This window comes from Phyllostomus hastatus, unplaced genomic scaffold (genome assembly GCF_019186645.2).
Source record: "Phyllostomus hastatus isolate PE091 unplaced genomic scaffold, TTU_PhHast_1.1 phas_contig_118, whole genome shotgun sequence".
Taxonomy (NCBI): Eukaryota; Metazoa; Chordata; class Mammalia; order Chiroptera; family Phyllostomidae; genus Phyllostomus; species Phyllostomus hastatus.
Window position 1 is genome coordinate 5857621 of NW_025333543.1, and position 18966 is coordinate 5876586.

The 18966-nt window shown below is 36.7% G+C and overlaps 1 protein-coding gene across 3 annotated transcripts in view; it reads left to right on the forward strand.

Annotated features, from left to right (window-relative positions):
• Positions 1–17777, forward strand: part of CTTNBP2 (cortactin binding protein 2) — a 181851-nt gene extending 164074 nt beyond the window's left edge. For all 3 annotated transcript variants that reach the window (XM_045847761.1, XM_045847770.1, XM_045847780.1), the window contains 4 exons: positions 9394–9457; positions 10519–10651; positions 11735–11836; positions 16724–17777. In XM_045847761.1, the coding sequence (XP_045703717.1) occupies positions 9394–9457; positions 10519–10651; positions 11735–11836; positions 16724–16969 (545 nt within the window). In that variant the 3' untranslated portion in view covers positions 16970–17777. The remainder of the gene's footprint in view (positions 1–9393; positions 9458–10518; positions 10652–11734; positions 11837–16723) is intronic.
• Positions 17778–18966: the final 1189 nt, after the last annotated feature.

Here is an 18966-nt window from a genome sequence, read left to right on the forward strand (position 1 = left end):
AATGGGATGTCATTTATTAAAAAATACATAAGTTTTCATTTTAAAGGAGATATAAGACATCTATCTTTGGTATTAGACCTATTTTGGTTTTGATAATAGGATAATCAATAATTGTACAAATTATAAATGTTCTTCCTAAAGAAAATCTATATTTGAGTAAGAATGAAAAGATGTTCCAACATCATATGTGTAGTAGATTTCTGATATATGTAGTTAATTTTAGGCCTTGAGGAATCACCTCCAACTACTTTGTCTTGTATCATTATATGCCAAGTGTGCCACAATGGAGTTGTGAAATAGGAGAATATGATGTCTGAAATTTAAGAACATAAAAACATTTTGTTCATTAATACTCACACTTTAGCTTGTATTTTGTTAATTTTTAATAAAAATTTAATATGGTTTTTAACCATACTAAAATGCTGGAGTTTTGTAGTTACCTCAAATGTGTGTTAGTAAATTATGACTGTCTGACTTTCTTTCTCTCCTTTTTAAATTCTTCAGTTTTCAGTTATAGTTGACATTCAATATTATATTAGTTTCGGGTGTACAGCCTAGTGTTTAAACATTTACATAACTTACAAAGTGATCCCCTCAGTAAGTCTAGTACTCACCTGGCACGATACAAAGTTATTACAATATTATTGACTCTGTTCCAAATGCTGTACTTTATATCTCTTTGGAAAAAATAATAAAGTTGAAAATATCTTCTCAGATATCATATTATGTGGAAATTTTAAGATAAGATACATATACATTCATTAACTGATGATCTAGTTAGACCAGAGGTCTATTTATTAGGACCATAGCCATACCCATTCATTTATGTATTACTATTTATGTCTAGTTTTTATGGAGATATAATTGACACATACCACTGAATAAGTTTAAACTGTACGACATAATGATTTCAGATATATATATATACATGCACACATATATATAACACAAAATGATAATAATTTTAGTAAACATCTATCTCCATGTACACATTTTTTTGTAATGAGAACTTTTAAGATTGACTCTCTTAGCAACTTTGAGTTATACGATACAGTATTTTTTTTAAGATTTTATTTATTTACTTTTAGAGAGAGGAGATGGGGGAAAAAGAAAGAAAGGGAGAGAAGCATTAATGTGTGGTTGCTTCTCACACCACCCCCTACTGGGAACCTGGCCCACAACTCAGGCATGTGCCTCGACTGAGAATCAAACCTGCAACCCTTTGGTTCACAGGCCCGCTCTCAATCCACTGAGCCACACCAGCCAGGGCTACATTACAGTATTTTAACTCTAGTCATCCTGTTGTATATTACATACCAAGGACTTACTTATCTTATAACTGGAAGTTTGTACGTTTTAGCCAGCTTTACCCAATTTCCCCACCTCACCCCACCATCTGGTAATCACAATGTTTCAAGAGTTTGGTTTTTTGAGAATCTACACATTAAGTGAGGTCATACAGAATTCGTCCCTCTCTCTCGGACTCACTCCACTCAGCACAATGCCCTCAAGATTCCATCCATGTCGTCACAAATGGCAGAATTTCCTATTCTTAGAGCTGAATAGTATTCCATTATATGTAGATATTATATATATCAATAGTATACCATTTTCTATATAAATATTATATATATAATGTTCACTTTATCCTTCATCTCTTTCTAGGAACTTAGGTTGTTTCCAAGTCTTGGCTGTAGTAAATAATGCTGCAGTGAACATGGGGGTGCAGGTACATCTTTGGGATAATGACTTGATTTTCTTTAAATATTTACCCAGAAGTGAGATTGATGGATCATGTGGTAGCTCTGTTTTTAGTTTTTTGAGGAACCTCCATACTGTTTTTCGTCGTAGTAGCTGTATCAGTTTACATTCCTACTAACAGTACTGCACAAGGGTTTTCTTTTCTCAACATCTTCTCCAGTATTTGTTATCTCATCTTTCTTTTTCTTTATTTTTATTGTTGACACTATTGCAGATGTCCCCATTTTCCCCCTTTGCCCCCCTCCTCCCACCTCCTACTCTCCCTTCTCTCTGGGTATCACCACACTGTTGTCTGGGTCCATGGATTGTAAATATATATTATTTGACTAATCCCTTCACCTTCTTTCTTCTAGTCCCTCCTCTCCACCTCCTCTTGGCAAGCTGTCAGTCTTTTCCACGTATCTGTGCCTCTGCTTCTAATATTTTGTGTGTCAGTTTATTTTGTTTATTACATTCCATATATACGTGTGATCATATGGTACTTGCCTTTCTCTGCCTGGCTTCTTACACTTAGCATAATAATCTCCAGATCCATCCATGCAGTTGCAAAAGATAAGCTTTCCTTCTTTTTTATGGCCACATAATATTCCATTGTGCCAATATGTTACAGCTTTTTTATCCACTCATCTACTAGTGGGCACTTGGGCTGTTTTCATATCTTGGCTGTTGTAAATAAGGCTGCTATGAACACAGGAGTGCTTCTATTCTTTCAAACTGCTGTTTTGAGATTCTTAGGATATATCCTCAGAAGTGGCATCACTGAGTCAAAAGGCAGTTCCATTTTTTATTTTTTGAGGAAATTCCATACTGTTTTCCACAGTGGCTGTACCAGTCTGTATTTGCATCAACAGAGCATTAAGGTTCTCTTTTGTCCACATCCTCACCAGCACTTGTTTGTTGCTTTATTGGTGGTAGTCATTCTGGTGGGTATAAGGTGATATATCTCATTACAGTTTTAATTTGTATCTCTCTGATGATTAGTGACCCTGAGCATTTTTTGTATGTCTTTTGGCCACCTTTTTGGCCATGTCTGTGTCCTCTTTGGAGAAATGTCTGTTAAGTTTCTTTGCCCATTTTTAATTGGATTATTTGTCTTCTTGGTGTTGAGTTGTATCAGTTCTTTACATGTTTTGGAGATTAATCCCCCTGTCACAGGTATCATTGGTAAATACATTCTCCCATAAAGTGGGTTCCCTGTTCATTTTGTTGATGGTTTCTTTTTCTATGCAGAAGTTTTTTAGTTTAATGTAGTTGCATTTGTTTATTTTTTTTCTTTATTTCCATCGCTCCAGGAGACATATCAGCAAAAATATTCCTCTGAGAAATGTCTAAGATTTTACTGCTTATGTTTTCAAATTCCAGGATTTTTATGGTTTCATGACTTACATTTAAGTCTTTTATCCATTTTGAGTTTATTCTCATGTATGATGTAAGTTGGTGGTCTAGTTTTGTGTGTGTGTGTGTGTGTGTGTCCAAATTTTCCAGCACCATTTATTGAAGAGACTGTTTACCCCATTATATGTTCTTGCCTCCATTGTCAAGTATTAATTGACGGTATGGGTGTGGGTTGATTTTTGAACTCTGTTCTGTTCCAGTTTTCTGTATGCCTGTTCTTACGCTAGTACCAAGTTGTTTTGATTTCAGTAGCCTCTCAGGTATTGTGAAACCTCTGACTTTGTTCTTCTTTCTCAAGATTGCTTGTTTATTTTCTCTCTTGAAAAATCTATCCACTGATGTCAATTCCATGTTAAAATTCCCTACTCTGAGTATATTACTGTCAGTTTCTCCCTTTATGTTCATCAAGATGTGTTTTATATATTTAAGTGCTCTTATGTTGGGAGCATAAATATTTACCAGAGTTATATCCTCTTGTTGGATTGTTCCTTTTATCATTATACTGTGTCCCTTCTTTGTCTCTTACTATAGCCTTTGTTTAAAGTCTGTTTTGTCAGATATAAGTATTGCTACCCCAGTTTTCATTTCTATTTTAATGAAATATCTTGTATCCATCCCTTTACTTTTAGTCTCTGAACATCCTTTGTTCTGAGGCGGGTCCCTGTAGACAGCATATGTGAGTCTTGCTTTCTTATTTATACAGCTAACCTATGCCTTTGGTTGGAGCATTTAAGCAATTTACATTGAAGTGATTACTGATAGGATTACATTTATTGCTGTTTTATTCTTTTACCTTAGTTTCTTTTTGTTTGTTTCTCTCTTCCTCCTCCTCCTCATCCACTTTCTTTTTCAAGTAAGCCATTTAACATTTTTATAATGTTGGTTGGATGGCAACAAACTCCTCTAGCTTTTTCTTAACTGGGAAGCTAGTTCTCCTTTAATTTTAAATGATTGCCCAGCTTGGTAAAGTAGTCTTAGTCATAGGTCTTGCTTTTCATCACTTTGAATATTTCATGCCAACCACTCTGACCTGAAATGTTCCTGTTGAAAATCAGCTGACAGTCGTAAGGGATCTCCCTTATAAGTAATTAACCTCTGTTCTCTTGCTGCTTTTAAGATTCTTTCTTTCTCTTTAAATTTGCCCTTAGATATAGGCCTCTTTGGGTTCATCTTATTTGGGACTCTCTGCACTTCCTGGACTTTTTTGTGTCTTTATATTTACCAGGTTAGAGAAGTTTTAAATCATTATTTCTTCAAATAGGATCTCCATCCCTTGCTCTCTTCCCCTTTTGGTACCCTATAATGAGGGTATTGTTACATTTCATGTCCCAAAGTTCCTTTAAACTATCCTTATTCTTTTTCAATTTAAACTTTATTGTAATTTAGTCTCCCATTACCATTTAATCCCCTTATACACCCCTCCCCCCAGAAATCCCCACACTGTTGTCCATGTCCCTGTGTCCTTTTACCTTTTTGTTCAATCTCTCTACCTACCCCCCACTAGACATCATCCTGCCCCCATCTATAAGTGTGTCTCCATTTTCCTTGTAAGTTCAGTTTGTTCATTAGATTCACATATGAGTGAGATCATACAGTATTTGTCTCTCAGACTGACTTATTTCACTTAGCATAATGCTCTCTAGGTCCATCCACAATGTCTCAAAGGGTAAAATTTTCTTCTTTTTTATGACTGAGTAGTAGTCCATTGTGTAAATTCCTCATGGTGGTTTTATCCACTCACCTGCTGATAGACACAAAGACTTAAATGTTATACCCAAAACTATAAAAATCATAGAAGAAAACATAGGCCACAAAATCTCGGGCATTGTTTGTAGAAGTATTTTATCAGATATATTTCCCCAGGCAAGGGAATCCAAGGAAAAGAATAAACAAATGGGACTGCATCAAACTAAAAAGTTTTTGCACAGCAAAGGAAATTATGCACAAAAAAAAGACAACCCAGAGAATGGAAAAACATATTTGCCAATACATCTGATAAGGGGCTAATATCCAAAATTTATAAAGAATGTACAAATCTCAACACCAAAAAAAAACAAACAACCCAATTAAAAAATGGGGAAAGGACGTGAATAGACACTTCTCCAAAGAGGACATACATTGGTTAATAGATATATGAAAATATGTTCAACATCGCTAATCATTAGAGAAATGCAAATTAAAACCATGATGAGATACCATCTCACACCTGACAGAATGGCTATTGTCTTGCAGCCATTCAAGGCCAGGAATTTCAGACAGGATTTGGGCAGATAGAAGAAAATTCATAGAGCCATGGGAATGCCTGACATGCCTTTATTCTGGGTTGGGGCAATCCACGCATGCCAGAAGCCATATGTCACACAACAGGAAGTCTCGACTCCCTTATATACTAAATACACACAAAGCCAGCAGAGTGCCAAAATATTATATAACAGAGCTTGATTCTGCTCATGCTGCCCATACTCAAGGTTATATGAATACTGCTAAGTCACAGTCGCCTGGACATCAAGGTGAAGGAGCCTGACTGACTCCATTTCCCCTACAGCTATCTTTAATAAATCAACAAACAAGTGCTGGCAAGGATGTGGATAGAAGGGGATCTTAGGGGAAGTGCACTGTTGGTGGGAATGTAGATTGGTGCAGTGACTATGGAAAACTGTACGGAGACACCTTAAAAAATTAAAAATGAATTTGCTTTTGACCCAGTGACCCCACTTCTGGGAATATATCTGAAGGAACCCCAAACACTAAATAAAAATAACATAAACATCCCTGTGTTCATTGCAGGGTTATTTGGAATCACCAGCATATGGAAGTATCCTTATTCTTTTTCATTCTTTTTTCTTTTTTTGCTCTGATTAGGTGTTTTTTCCTACTTTGTCTCTAAATTGCTGATTCAGTCCCCTGTTTCATGCAACCTACTTTTTATTCTTTCCCGTGTATTTTTGATGTCAGATATCCTAATCCTCATTTCTAATTGATTTTTTCTATATCCTCTTTCATGCTGTTCAGCAACTTTAGAACCATTACGTTGAACTCTGTATCTGATACATTGCTTACCTCCATTTCATGTAGCTCTTTTTTTGGAGAGTCCTCTTGTTCTTTCATTTGGGATTTGTTTGTCCCTCTATTTTGGCTGTCTCTTTGTGTGTTTTTCCTATGTATTTGATAGAACTGCAATGACTCCCAGTCTTTGTGGGGTGGCCTTATGTGGCTGGTGTCCTGTGGAATCCCGTGGTACAGTCTCCTTCATCTCGTGAGCTGGCACCTAGGAATGTTTCTTGTGTGGGTTATGTGGGCTTCCTGCTATGATTGGGTCTTGATTAGTGTTAGCCTGTTCGTGGGTGGGATCAACCCTCAGTCTGGCAGGCTGGGAGGCTGAACCCCCACCATGGTGTGCAAGTAGCTGTACAGGTTCTGACAAAACCAAACCAAACCAAACCAAACAAAATAAAACAAAAAACCAGAAACAACAAAGGTAGGAAAAGGAAAAAAAGAGTAAGTAAATAAAAATGTAAAGAGGTATAAGAAAAGGAAAACAGAATAAGAAGATAATATGAAAAGAAATAAGAAAAAATGGAAAAAAATAGAATAAGAAAAGGAAAGAGTAAAAGGGAAATAGAAAAGAAAAAGAAAAAAGAAATGGAAAATAAGAAAAGCAAAGAAAAAAATGGAGTTTGTCTCAGCAGAGTGTAGTGCCTGCTGCGATCTCTCTTTGGATATGCTGTTTGTGAAGCTTGTTGCTCCAACATTGTCTGAAGCTGGCCACTTGGTGTGTTGATTCTGGGCCTCTTGGAAGGGACTCTGATGTAATCCACTGAGAGATGCTGTCTATGCTAGCTGAACCTGTTTGAAGTGGTCTCGCTGTGGCTTCTTCCTTTCCTTGGATTTAAGTCTCCTCTTGAGATAGTCTTTAGTTGGTAATTCAGGGTGCTTGTTCCCCAATTTAATGTATTTCCAGTTTAGTTCTGGGATAATGTGAGAGTAAGGTCCACCTACTCCACCGCCATCTTGAAAACCCATGACTACTTTTTTTTTAATGATTAAATGGAGAATCACTGAATAAAATGAGAGTTATACTTTTTTTGTTGTATATATTTTTAACAGGATATATTCTGACCTCAAGATCTTGCCATTACTTCCTCAAAGAATGTTTGAGTCAGAGACTAAAGTCCCCTAATGTAGCATAGAGACTCCCCAGATGACTTTCTGTAGCAAGGATTAAAGAATTATACCTTTTACTTGTTTATCCCATGATAGTATGCAAAAGAGTTCAAATATAAGGATTATTATCTTCATTTACTGATAACAAAACTGAGGTTTAGAAACCCTTGCTGCCTGGTCAAAATCCCCTCCTGGAGACATAGGATTCTGCTGTCCATGTTTTTGGTTTTTGCCAGTTTAATGCTCTTTTCTTCAGTGCATGTGACTAATCCTGTGGCACCTGTAATAGTCCCTAAGCACCCAGATAAGTGAACACCCATCCAAGGTCTTCACCATCTTTTCTAAGTTTATTACAATTTCTATAGGGTTTAGGACCAGCTTCTTCTTGAGCTAAATAATTACCTAAGTAATAATTGTCACAATATATACTTGTTGACAAACAAAATCAATAAAATGAATATAAATTAAAGTAATATTGTGGAAATATGTCTAACTCAGAAAACTGAATTATAAATTATTTTAAATTTATTTATATTTTTAATAATTATAGTTTAAACTATTTGATATAGTATCATGAAGATATTCTTTGAAACATGAAACCTTATTTGAAAGATTAATAAAATTATATGTAACCATATTTTACATGGATTTCAACTTAAAGATTTATTAAATCTAAAAACTAATTTTACAAAGTCAAATTCATGGACCATGAATTTTAACCACTCATCCTGGTTAGATGAGTGAACCAAAAATTCACAGAGCTCTCTGGTTATTGTATTTTTTTATAACAGTAATTTTTTGTAATAATTGCATTCAGTATAGGATTATAACAAAATTGGGCTTGATTTGGGTGTTTGTAAATACCATTGTTAAAAGAATATCAAAATATGAACCACTTTGCATTCCATGCAGATCATCATGGAAGGTCATGAAGTTAGTAAAGACACAGCCTCTTCTTTCCTGACCTAAAACAGAAAGGCATGATGTTAGGTCATAGGATTCTGGAAAGCCTAGGCACTTTCAGTAATCTAAAAAAGCCAGATGTCAGTGCTTTCTGACAATAATGACAAAAGTATGGGCAAAAAAAACTAGTAGAAACATTATCTGTGATTATCTTCTTTTAATGAGTATATATTAAATTCAGTTTACTTTCCAAAATTATTCTTGCCCTGGTTTGTGTGGCTCAGTGAATTGACGACTGGCCTGGGAACCAAAAAAGTCGCCAGTTCATTTCCCAGTTTCATGCCTGGGTTGTGGGCCGGGTCCCTAGTTGAGAGCATGCAAGAGGCCACTGATTGAAGTTTTTGTCACACATTGATGTTCCTTTCTCTTTCTCCCACCTTTTCCCTCTCTCTGAAAATAAATAAAATCTTCAAAAAAAATTTTTTTAATTATTCTTTAGGGAGGATTTGTATCTTTATACCGTTTTAGAATTCATTCAGAAGCAACTAAATGTTTAAATGTGCTTATAAAATTTAGTATATTATACAAAAAGACTTTTCTGGAGTCTGAAATGGTTTATAACATTATTTTCTCAAACTTTTGACCATAACCCACAGAGAGAAATATGTTTTACATCATGACTAGTACATATAAACCTATGCATTTGTGTGTATATAACTGTATCAGTGTATAACTGATACAATCAATATATTTACTGCAAACAATGAAATCTGATATTTTATTTTGTATCTTTTTATATATTGTTCATATTTTCTGTATAATGCACAGCAGTTAAAAGTTGAATTTCTACAAGTACACTACTAATGCCACACACTGTGATACATTATGGGGGTGCACACATCAGAAACTGCACTTGATTTGCAGGGTCAGGTGGTATAATTAGCTGGGCTTAATTCAGTTATGAAAATACACAAGGACCTTCCCCCAGTCACTGTGCGGGAAGCTACATATGGAGCCACTGTCTGAGGAAAACCCCTAAAGAGATGAATTCAATCCAAAAACAATATGAAAGTGCAGCGGAGACCATAGTCTGTTTCTTTTAAATACAGAGTTCAAGATGCACAGGGACAATGATTCATTCTATTGAAATGATTACATTTTTCCTTGCAGGTATCAAAAATATGACTATATCACAGCTGAATTATAACAGGAATGCTTCTCTGTCAAAACAAAAGTAAGTTCCCCTTCCAGATTAACTCGGAGCGAACAATACACTCTCTCATTAGTATTTGTGCAGCTATTATACTGTTAATAAAATTTTTTAAAAAGCAATTTGTTGAAAAGGTTAGAATATTATTAGCTTAATTTTTATCGAACTTGAAAATTATTAGTAATACCTTTGACATAAGGATGTAAAATCCTGTGTTTTGCATTTTAAACAGGCTTCACATGACTGATTTTTTTAATGCTAGATTTACAGAAATAGTATGATGTTTTCTTGTCGGTGTTAAATGTTTAAACTGATAATATTACTTATTTTCCTGTGTTGTTCCTATTGTTGATTATTTCAGCTTACAAATTTTGAGGTAAAGAAGGATTTGATTAATCATAGAGTAGAAATGTTGGGCAGTTTGCCAATACCTCCCCACTGTAGCCCAGTAAATTGTGTGGGCTATCACTTGGCAGGTAACGTTTAAGACCCTGACCCTGGTTCACTGAACTACAGAAGCAAGGAGGTTGAAGAGAAAGGTGATAAGGGAACAGCACCATATGCTTCTTCCTGCCAGGCCCACTGCTAGATCCATTCTGTATATAATTTTCTCAGTAACTCTGTAATTCACGTATAAGGAATCCATTACAGAAGCGAACTGGAAACTGAAGTGTTCAAGTAAACCTGACCCATGGCCATATTGCTAGTATGTGGTAGAGCTAAGTTTCAAATTTATATTTGTTCCATTATCATACTGTCCCCTATGACACAGAGTATGTGGTGTCTTAACTTTATTTAGCCTTACAGATGGAGATGGAAAGGGAAGAGTAAGGAGACTGGAATGTTGTAGGTCAAAGTGGATTTCTTCTTGGTGAATAAAATTTTATCCTTTGAGGAGAATGTCAAATAAGAGTTATCAAAACCTTAGGAAAGTGGGTTGTTATATTAAATGACATTTGAAGGATTTTTAAAACAATTTTTCTACTGTACACCAAAGTTAAAACAAGGCATAATGTCTAGATTTCCATATTGGGAATTGGATTGTGGCTTTCACTTTAAAAACTCTTTTCTGAACTTTGTGTTAGGTCTTTAGAGAATGATCTGTCCTTGACATTGAACTTGGATCAAAGACTCTGTCTGGATTCAGATGATGAAGCAGACCTTGTCAAGGAACTTCAGAGTATGTGCTGCAGCAAATCTGAATCAGATATAAGCAAGGTAAGCAGTACAAATTAGGGGAACATTAAATGGCTCCACCTAACAGCAGGAAGACTTCTTTGAGCCACATCATAATGTTCCTTCCCTGAAAGAAGTTCCTTATGGAATAGCACGGTTAATGCTCCAGATCAGAACAACCCTAACCTTGCTTAGAAAAGCCCTTTCTTCCAAAATATCATTTATACGATAAGGGATCTCTATTTAAGCACAACTTTCTTTTTTACACTCCTCTGAAAAGTCTGAAGTTAAGATTGCATATGTTTCAATCAGCACAAATCACACCAACACCTTTGGGCAGCATTGGTATAAACCTCAGTTGGTTCATCAGGCTTTTTTTCTTTGCATCTTCCCGACTTTGGCAGCAAGTCACCTATCAGTGAGAGCAAAACAGACAGAGCAGCAGCAACAACTTTGCTTACAAATAAGAAAAGTAATTTGCATATATAATGGCTCTAGTCATAGTGTTTATGCTGTGAAAACAGATCTAGGTATGGGAATCAGTGACCCAAAATCTCAAAGAAAGCATTAGTGGTATCAGGTTCAACCTGTTTCTGCATGCTGATATCTGCAGCAAATTGGACCAAAGTTCCTTGATAAATACCTTTTTTTTGAAAGGGAGCATAACTTGGGCAGCTCCCACTGGAAGACTCAGCTATTTCATTTGACAAGTCATAATCTCTAGGACCAAATAGAATCACCTATCTCATTTAACCTTCTGAAAATGAACTGAAACACTTATCCACTGGAAAAATACGGTAATGAGTAAAATTTTGCAATTTTTATATTCTTTTTTTGCCAACTAATTTTTATAGGGCTCATCTGCTCATCTCCTTCTGGCTTTTTAAAGTAGATTCTCTTCCCTTAAAGGCTGTTTCTCATGCATTTGCTGTTAGTTCACAGAAGACTTCAAGTCTGCTGTGTGAACAGTACAAGATTTGAGGATACATTCTGTAGAGCTATTGCACATCAGGGAAGAAGAGAAAGATAACACTTCTGCTGGTTTTCCACAGTGATTTTAAATAGTGCCTTAGGTGTGTTACAGTGTAACTGTGAAAACATGACTTGATTAATTGTATTTTCCAGATTGCAGATTCCAGGGATGATCTAAGGAGGTTTGATAGTCCAGGAAACAACCCTACATTTTCAGCAACTGTTAAAAATCTAAGAATGCCAGTGTCACAAAAGGTAAGTGTTCGTTTGCCTCCAAAATCAAGCAAACAGGAATTGCTTTGGAATTGACTTCAAAAATCTTCTTTCAATGTAAATGACAAAATTATTTTCAAACCACAACTATGAAGTAAATAGAGTAAAGGTAAATGTGTTCATTAATTAAGCAAAGTTAGAAAGTTTGGATAATAGCTAGAAAGAATAACCAGAAAAGAATTACTATTTTTTAACTTTCTATTTGATACCTAAAATTCTACTCCAAAATTGTAGGTGTCTTTTGAGGTTCTGATTTGTGTATGCCAAAACTGGAAATAATGTAATTTGTGTCTTCTTGGTTGTTCCATTTTAAATGTATTATTTTTCATTTGAGAAATTTTAAGATTTCCTGAATTTTTAGAATTTGGAGTTAATTGGAGCAAAGGGCTGAGGGATCACATAAAGATCTTTTTATATGTTAAGAAAATTTCATTTTTGGTTTAGTTTCTTAACTTGCCCGAACATGCATTGTCTCAGTGAGAGGCTTTCCTTTAAAAACAAGTCAGAATGTCAAACTGAAGAGCCAGAATTTCAAGACTTCATCATTAACCTCTCAAAATAACTTCTACGATTGGTTAATAAATGCCAAAAGATGAGCCCTGGCTGGCGGCGTAGCTCAGTGGATTGAGCGCAGGCTGCAAACCAAAGTGTCGCAGGTTCAATTCCCAGCCAGGGTACATGCCTGGGTTGCAGGCCATAACCCCCAGCAACCGCACATTGATGTTTCTCTCTCTCTCTCTCTATCTCCCTCCCTTCCCTCTCTAAAAATAAATAAATAAAATCTTTAAAAAAAAATGCCAAAAGATGGACCAGCATGGTGCACCTGGGTGAAGAGGAACAATAAAACTACATCTTATCCAGTAGTTACTCTGTGAGGATGCAGATTTCGTGAGGCATTTAGTATTATGTGCTTTGCTCACCAAGCCGTGTCAATGGGGTTCACATCCTGTTCTCATCCCCTCCCATGGTGTCTCAGAGACCTGTTGGGGGGAGTGCAGAGAGCAGGATTATAAAGTGAATGTGGTGAGACCATTAAATTATTCATCCTTATCCAATCACCTGAGAGCCTTGAGCTCCTGGGTCCATGTCCTCTCACTGCTTTGTTAGGTTTCAGTTCCGATGAGTTACATGTGAAATTGTGTGAGTTGTGTGTGTTGGGGAAAGGAGTGGGGCCAGGAGGTATTGGCAAGACTGAGTCCCATAAAAACACATAACATGACTATCTGTGAAGATGAGCATGACCTTTCTGGCTCACTTCATTACGTCTGCTTTTTCTTTCTTTGAGTGGGAACAGTTTAGAAGCATAGCATAGTTTGGGGAGCATGTAAGGGAGGATGAAAGGAGGTGACCTGAGGTCACTACTGAGAATTCTGGCTGGAGAATATTTTGTTCAGGAGCTGTCCCTGAGCTTTGGCTCAGAGCACGTTTCTTGGCCTCCAGGCCTCCAGGACCGCTCCTCAGGATTCCTTGTGGGATAGGCAGTGCCAGGAGCCGTGAAGATCTAGGAAGAGCAACAATGAGCCACCATTTCTCTGCAGGGCTGTCACTTTCTACATAAAAATGCTGACTGGTAGTGACTGGCTGCCTTTGTTTATATGTCAAATGGAGACAGTTTTGTACCCCTACTTCTCTGTCACATGAACATGTTCGGTTGCTACAATAAGGTACTACCCATAAAAAATAGTACTGAAGGTAGGATAAGTTCTGGGAAGCTCAGGGCTGCTTTGTTTTAAAAGGGATATTTTTTTAAATGGGTCCTTTTAAACTCTCTGGGCCCTTAAAAAAAGAACCATGTGCTTGTTGAAATGTGATTTGATGGAACCATATTAGGAGGGACTTCCCAATGGCTGGAAAATGTGTTTCCCAGAAGCTGCCAGCAGAGGGCAAAGTAGCACTCACTTGGCAACCTTCTGACCATTTGGCAGGCTCATTCCCTTTCTTTCCTTAGCTGGCATTTCTTGGTCAGATGCCCAGTTTCTTCTATTATCAGGAAGTAATTCCCTTTAGAAGTAAGAGCTCTCTGGCTTACTTGAAATCATTTATCCTGTGTAGCGCTAGAGGAGCTTGGCAGCTACCATTATACACTGGAACACAGGAATCAGTAAATTACCCTCCTACTCTTCATTTGTCATGATACAATTCCTTACTGCTATAGCAATAAGAGAACATAGTGGGGTTTATTAATTGCATGGCATGTTAGTAACCCTTCTAAATTAGAAACAATACACATGTATTTCAATTGTCAATAGAAAGAGAAGATACTAACAAATGTTTTCTTGTCATGAAAATGCAAATTAATCCCTCTAAAGCAAAAGTTGTCTTTGGTTACATAAGCAGATCCACTTGAGGATATTTTTTTATTCCCCAGTGCTTGACCCATGTTCTCTAAAGGTTCTGATGTAATTCATCTGAGGTGCAACCTGGACAATGGAGTTTTTAAAAGCTCCCTGGTGGTTCTTAGGTGGAGCTGGGACTTAGTTAGACCCATGTCTCTAAAACGTAGCTCTGCCCTGGCTGGCATAGCTCAGTGGATTGAGCATGGGCTGCAAACCAAAGTGTCGCAGGTTCGATTCCCAGCCAGGGTACATGCCTGGGTTGCAGGCCATGACCCTCAGCAACCACACATTGATGTTTCTCTCTCTATCTCCCTCCCTTCCCTCTCTAAAAATAAATAAATAAAATATTTAAATAAATAAATTAATTAAAGCATGGCTCTGATCTGTCATCCTTATTTCCCACCCCATTTTTTTCCTCCCAAATGTATCTTTAGAGGGGTTGATACACCTTCTTGTAACTTATTTTTAGATGTAATTTACTATTCCCATATCCTATACCTCTCCATGTCTGTCCACCCTTTCTCCTACCCATGGAACCCTTTCACTCCTCTTCACCTGTCACAACCCTATACGTCTTTGAAGCACCATCTCCAATGCCGTTTTCCCTACAGCATTTTCCTTTACTTCCTGCCCCCTACTTTTCCATCTAGAGAGCAGAGATTATAGCATCCTCTTAGCTTCTGGCAGATGTTCAGTATTGAATGAATGAATGAATGAATGAATGAACGAACGAACAAACAGCTATAATTTAATAATATTTATTTCAGACTACTAATGGGCAGTACCTTGCTATACAAACTGAGGTTTTCTTTGAGCTGAGTATGCACAACATTGATAGTAACCATATATGTTTAACACAGAGAACTCTTGGGTTTTAGCTCAGGAAGTAGTAAACACCTTTAACTTTCTTAGTCCCAGGCTCCAGTACTTTTTAGCTGTGGGGAAAACACCTCACAACCTGTGCTTGGCTGCCAGAGTCTCAGGAACATTGCTGTGTGTGTCATCAGTCATTTGCCCTATCCTTATACTCTCAGCCCTGAATTAAATCGTTAGCCTCACTCAGCAAGTGATTCTCTACACTCTCCTGTCCTGTCCTCATACCTCCAAGGACTGATTCAGCCCCACATACCCATGCCCAGCTTCCACACCCTACCCACGTTTTAGCCATTATTGGTGCTTCCTGGTAACTCCAGTTCACATGAGCATTTCCTGCCTCCAATCATAAAGATGCAACTCCCTTGCCCGCATGATGCAGATGAAGTGGCAGACAAGCAAACAACACATCACGTGTTGCCTTCACTCTACCTGGACCATGGCACTACCTCTGATTTCCAGAGGGTCAAAGATTGTGGCAAAATTTTTTACAGTTACACCCACCTCTCTTCCTCATGAGTTTTACATACTCATTAGCTGTTATCCTTATTATAACATGTTGTGTCTGCTGAATACTTTGTGTGTTGAATTTGGTTTTAGACCAAATTACAAAGTGGGATTTGCCTTGTTAGGCCTGTGAGTGAGTCACATTTTACAGATTTAAGAAGATACCCAGGAGAATCCAACTATCAGCTGAAGCCAAATTGTTACTTTCCATTAAGTATTTTAAGTTCTAGCTTTACATTTTAAATCTTTTAAAGATTATATTGCTATTTGGCTGTGTTATTACTTTTAAATTTAAAACTAGGGAAGGTACTCAATGTCAACTGCTTCCGAGGCATTTGGAACAGCTCACTTAGCAACTCACTTCACGGTTGCTGGTTGGTGGAATTTAACACAACACAGGGGAAGACACCTTGAATAAAAGTTGGGAGGCTGAGGCCTTGTGCCAGCTTCATCACTGTGTGACTCTGGGCAGATAATCTTACCTATCCAGTGCAGTTTCCTGTGGGAAAAAATGAGAGACATGGACCAGATGGCCATAAGAATTCTGAAACAAACAATGGAGAAATGAGAGCAAGCCTGGAAGATTTGGAGCCACCTAATCATAGCATCATTGCACAGAACCTACATCACTATGTGGGTGCCATTAGAGCAAAGGCATTTCTCTTTTGTGTTCTCTGCTGTATGCCAGGTACCTAGCACAGTGCTCATCTTAATATTAATGCTCAAAAAATATTTGTTGATTATTATTGAATATTAGTCCAATTTTTAGTTTACAGATCTGAAAGTAGAAAGCAGAAAAGTTAGGTGACTCAGAAAAGATAGGCGATACAGTTGATTTGTACAGCTGCCTACAAATAGTTGGTCCAGTTTGATAATTTCTATGAAGCTCCTCTTGGTAAGGAGATCCCAGACTCTGGCACGTGCTTCACTGACTCCTGTATCTCACACTTTTCTGACACCACAAAGGGCCTGATGAAAATCACTAAGTCATTAGGAAGTTAATCATTCAACTTCTCTCCATTGTCTTCTGAACTTTGTTTCAGGAGAAACTCCCACATGGTGCTCAGATAGAGGAAGAAGTGGTAAGACTGATACTAAAAGTTGGCGACACTGTCAAATGTGACACTTGTGTTTTCTTTTTCTTCTCTCACAGGAGGTCAGTCCTCTCAGCAGCCATCAAACTATGGAATGCAGCAACAGTAAATCAAAGACTGAGTTGGGTGTTTTAAGAGTTAAATCTTTTCTTCCTGTTCCTAGAAGTAAAGTTGCACAGTGTTCCCAGAGCACCAAAAGAAGCAGCAGCAGCAGTAATACAAGGCAAATAGAAATAAACAACAACTCAAAAGAAGAGATTTGGAACTTACATAAAAATGAACAAGTAGAAAAACCTAACAAATAGGCCTGCCTACAATATTCTCTCTTAACTTCAATATATTTCAGACATAAACCATGGACAACAAGATGTAAATACCTTTAAATGAATAAAATATTTTCACAGTAATATGAAGTATCAGTGCGGGACCACTATTCAATTTTTTGTAAACAGTGTATTTATAACCAACATTTTGTTGCTTTTTTTTTCAGTTCTGTAGGATTGAACTTCAATATCAAGAAGTTATGCCAACTTCCCAAGTAGTTATAGAATAGAATTATTGTAACAGTTTTAATCAACATGTTCAGGGGGTATTAAAACAAAATGGTGTACTGTATATCTGTATATATGTATATATTTAAGAAAGTCCATGAATCACATTGCATACTACATGTTATAAAATGTGTACAATGTTGACTTGGATAAAGTGTGCCATTTTAAATAGCATAATTATATGTTCACTTGATAAGGAATGACTAGAATGAGGCAATAACTAATCATTTCTAAACAGTTATTTTCCATTAAAAGCCATATTAAGTATTTTGCCTGTTAAATTCCAGTTTTATGTTTTAAATCTTTTAATAGTTACATTGCTGTTTAGTTGCATCATGTATATTTATGCTCATGAGTTTGCATTGTGACTGTAAAATATAAAATTATATAATGCAATAAAAAGGTTATCTTTCTTATAAAAAGTTTCGTATGTAAGTGGATATCAAAAAGAATTGCGTAAGTGCTTCAATAAATTATTCAAGTTCTCTTTTCAATTTAATTCTAGTAGCATAATTGATACTTTCTAGAACTGTTTCTTTTAAAATTACTAATGAAATTACCCTTATACAACTCAAAGTTAAGATGCTTTGACATCAAATAAAATATTGAATTAGTGAAATAATTTTGCTGCAGTTTCTATCTATATCTCTAAAAGTATTGAAAGCTCTTTCTTGGTCAGAATGGTTAACACTGAATTACAGACATGCCTTTATACTATATTAAACTCGAATTACTACAAATACAGTATATTAAAAAAAATACGTAGTCAAGATTATGCCATAAGGGATGACGTGGAAGAAAGCCTACCAGGAAAGAACTCAGTTCTAACACATTGTCAGCATTCGGCCTGGGCTTTACCCCTGCAAGGAGAATCCTGGAGGTGTACAGCTCAGGCGGTGTGTACAGGGAAGTGTGCACTCAGGTGGGTGGGTGGGTGAGGGGAAGAGACTAGAGAAAATAGTCTTAGGTTTGAACCCAACTCCTTTGAGCTGAACTCAAGTTCTTGGTGCTCCATGGTATTTGATACTCTCAAGTGTTTTCACAAGAAGACTAATCTTGGGAACAAAACTGTTCTCAAAATCATAGACCAATACCTAATGTGTTTTCTCCTGCTTACAGACACCTGCTTAGACTGTATCCATTTTGAATTCTTAGTGATTAGTCATTGTGTTTTACATTAGTATCTTTTCTGAAGATGAAGGTCCCATTAGTGTACTAAGGACGAGAGAAAACACAACTGAAATTAGAATACATTATTCAGAAGACATATAGTAGCGGATCCATGCAGTTTTGATTTGTCAGTAAAATTCTCTATGTGCACTTTTTATTTTGGAATGGCAGACTGCAAGATTTCTAAAGGCATTTTAGACATCCAGGGCTTTCAAAAGACAGGTACAGACCTACTGTCATTATAGGAATTTAGTCACTACTAGCAAGGTTTTTGAAAAAATAAAGTGACAGAGAACATTGCAGCTTCACAGTCAATAAAAGTAAGAACTGTTTGTGAAGCTTTTGTTTCCAGCATGTAGATGTATGAATACATGTACTGGGTTGTGATGTCATGGCCCCATGACCCATAAGGGAACCTAGTGGTGGGGCTGGGTTGTTTGGGAGGTAAAAGGGTCATTAGTGATAAAGAGATTTGGGGCTGAATTAAACACTGCCATTTATTAGCTCTGTAGACAAAGAAATTATTTAATATCTAATCTAGTTTTCTCAGTAGTAAGATACGATTGTGATAACCCTCCAAG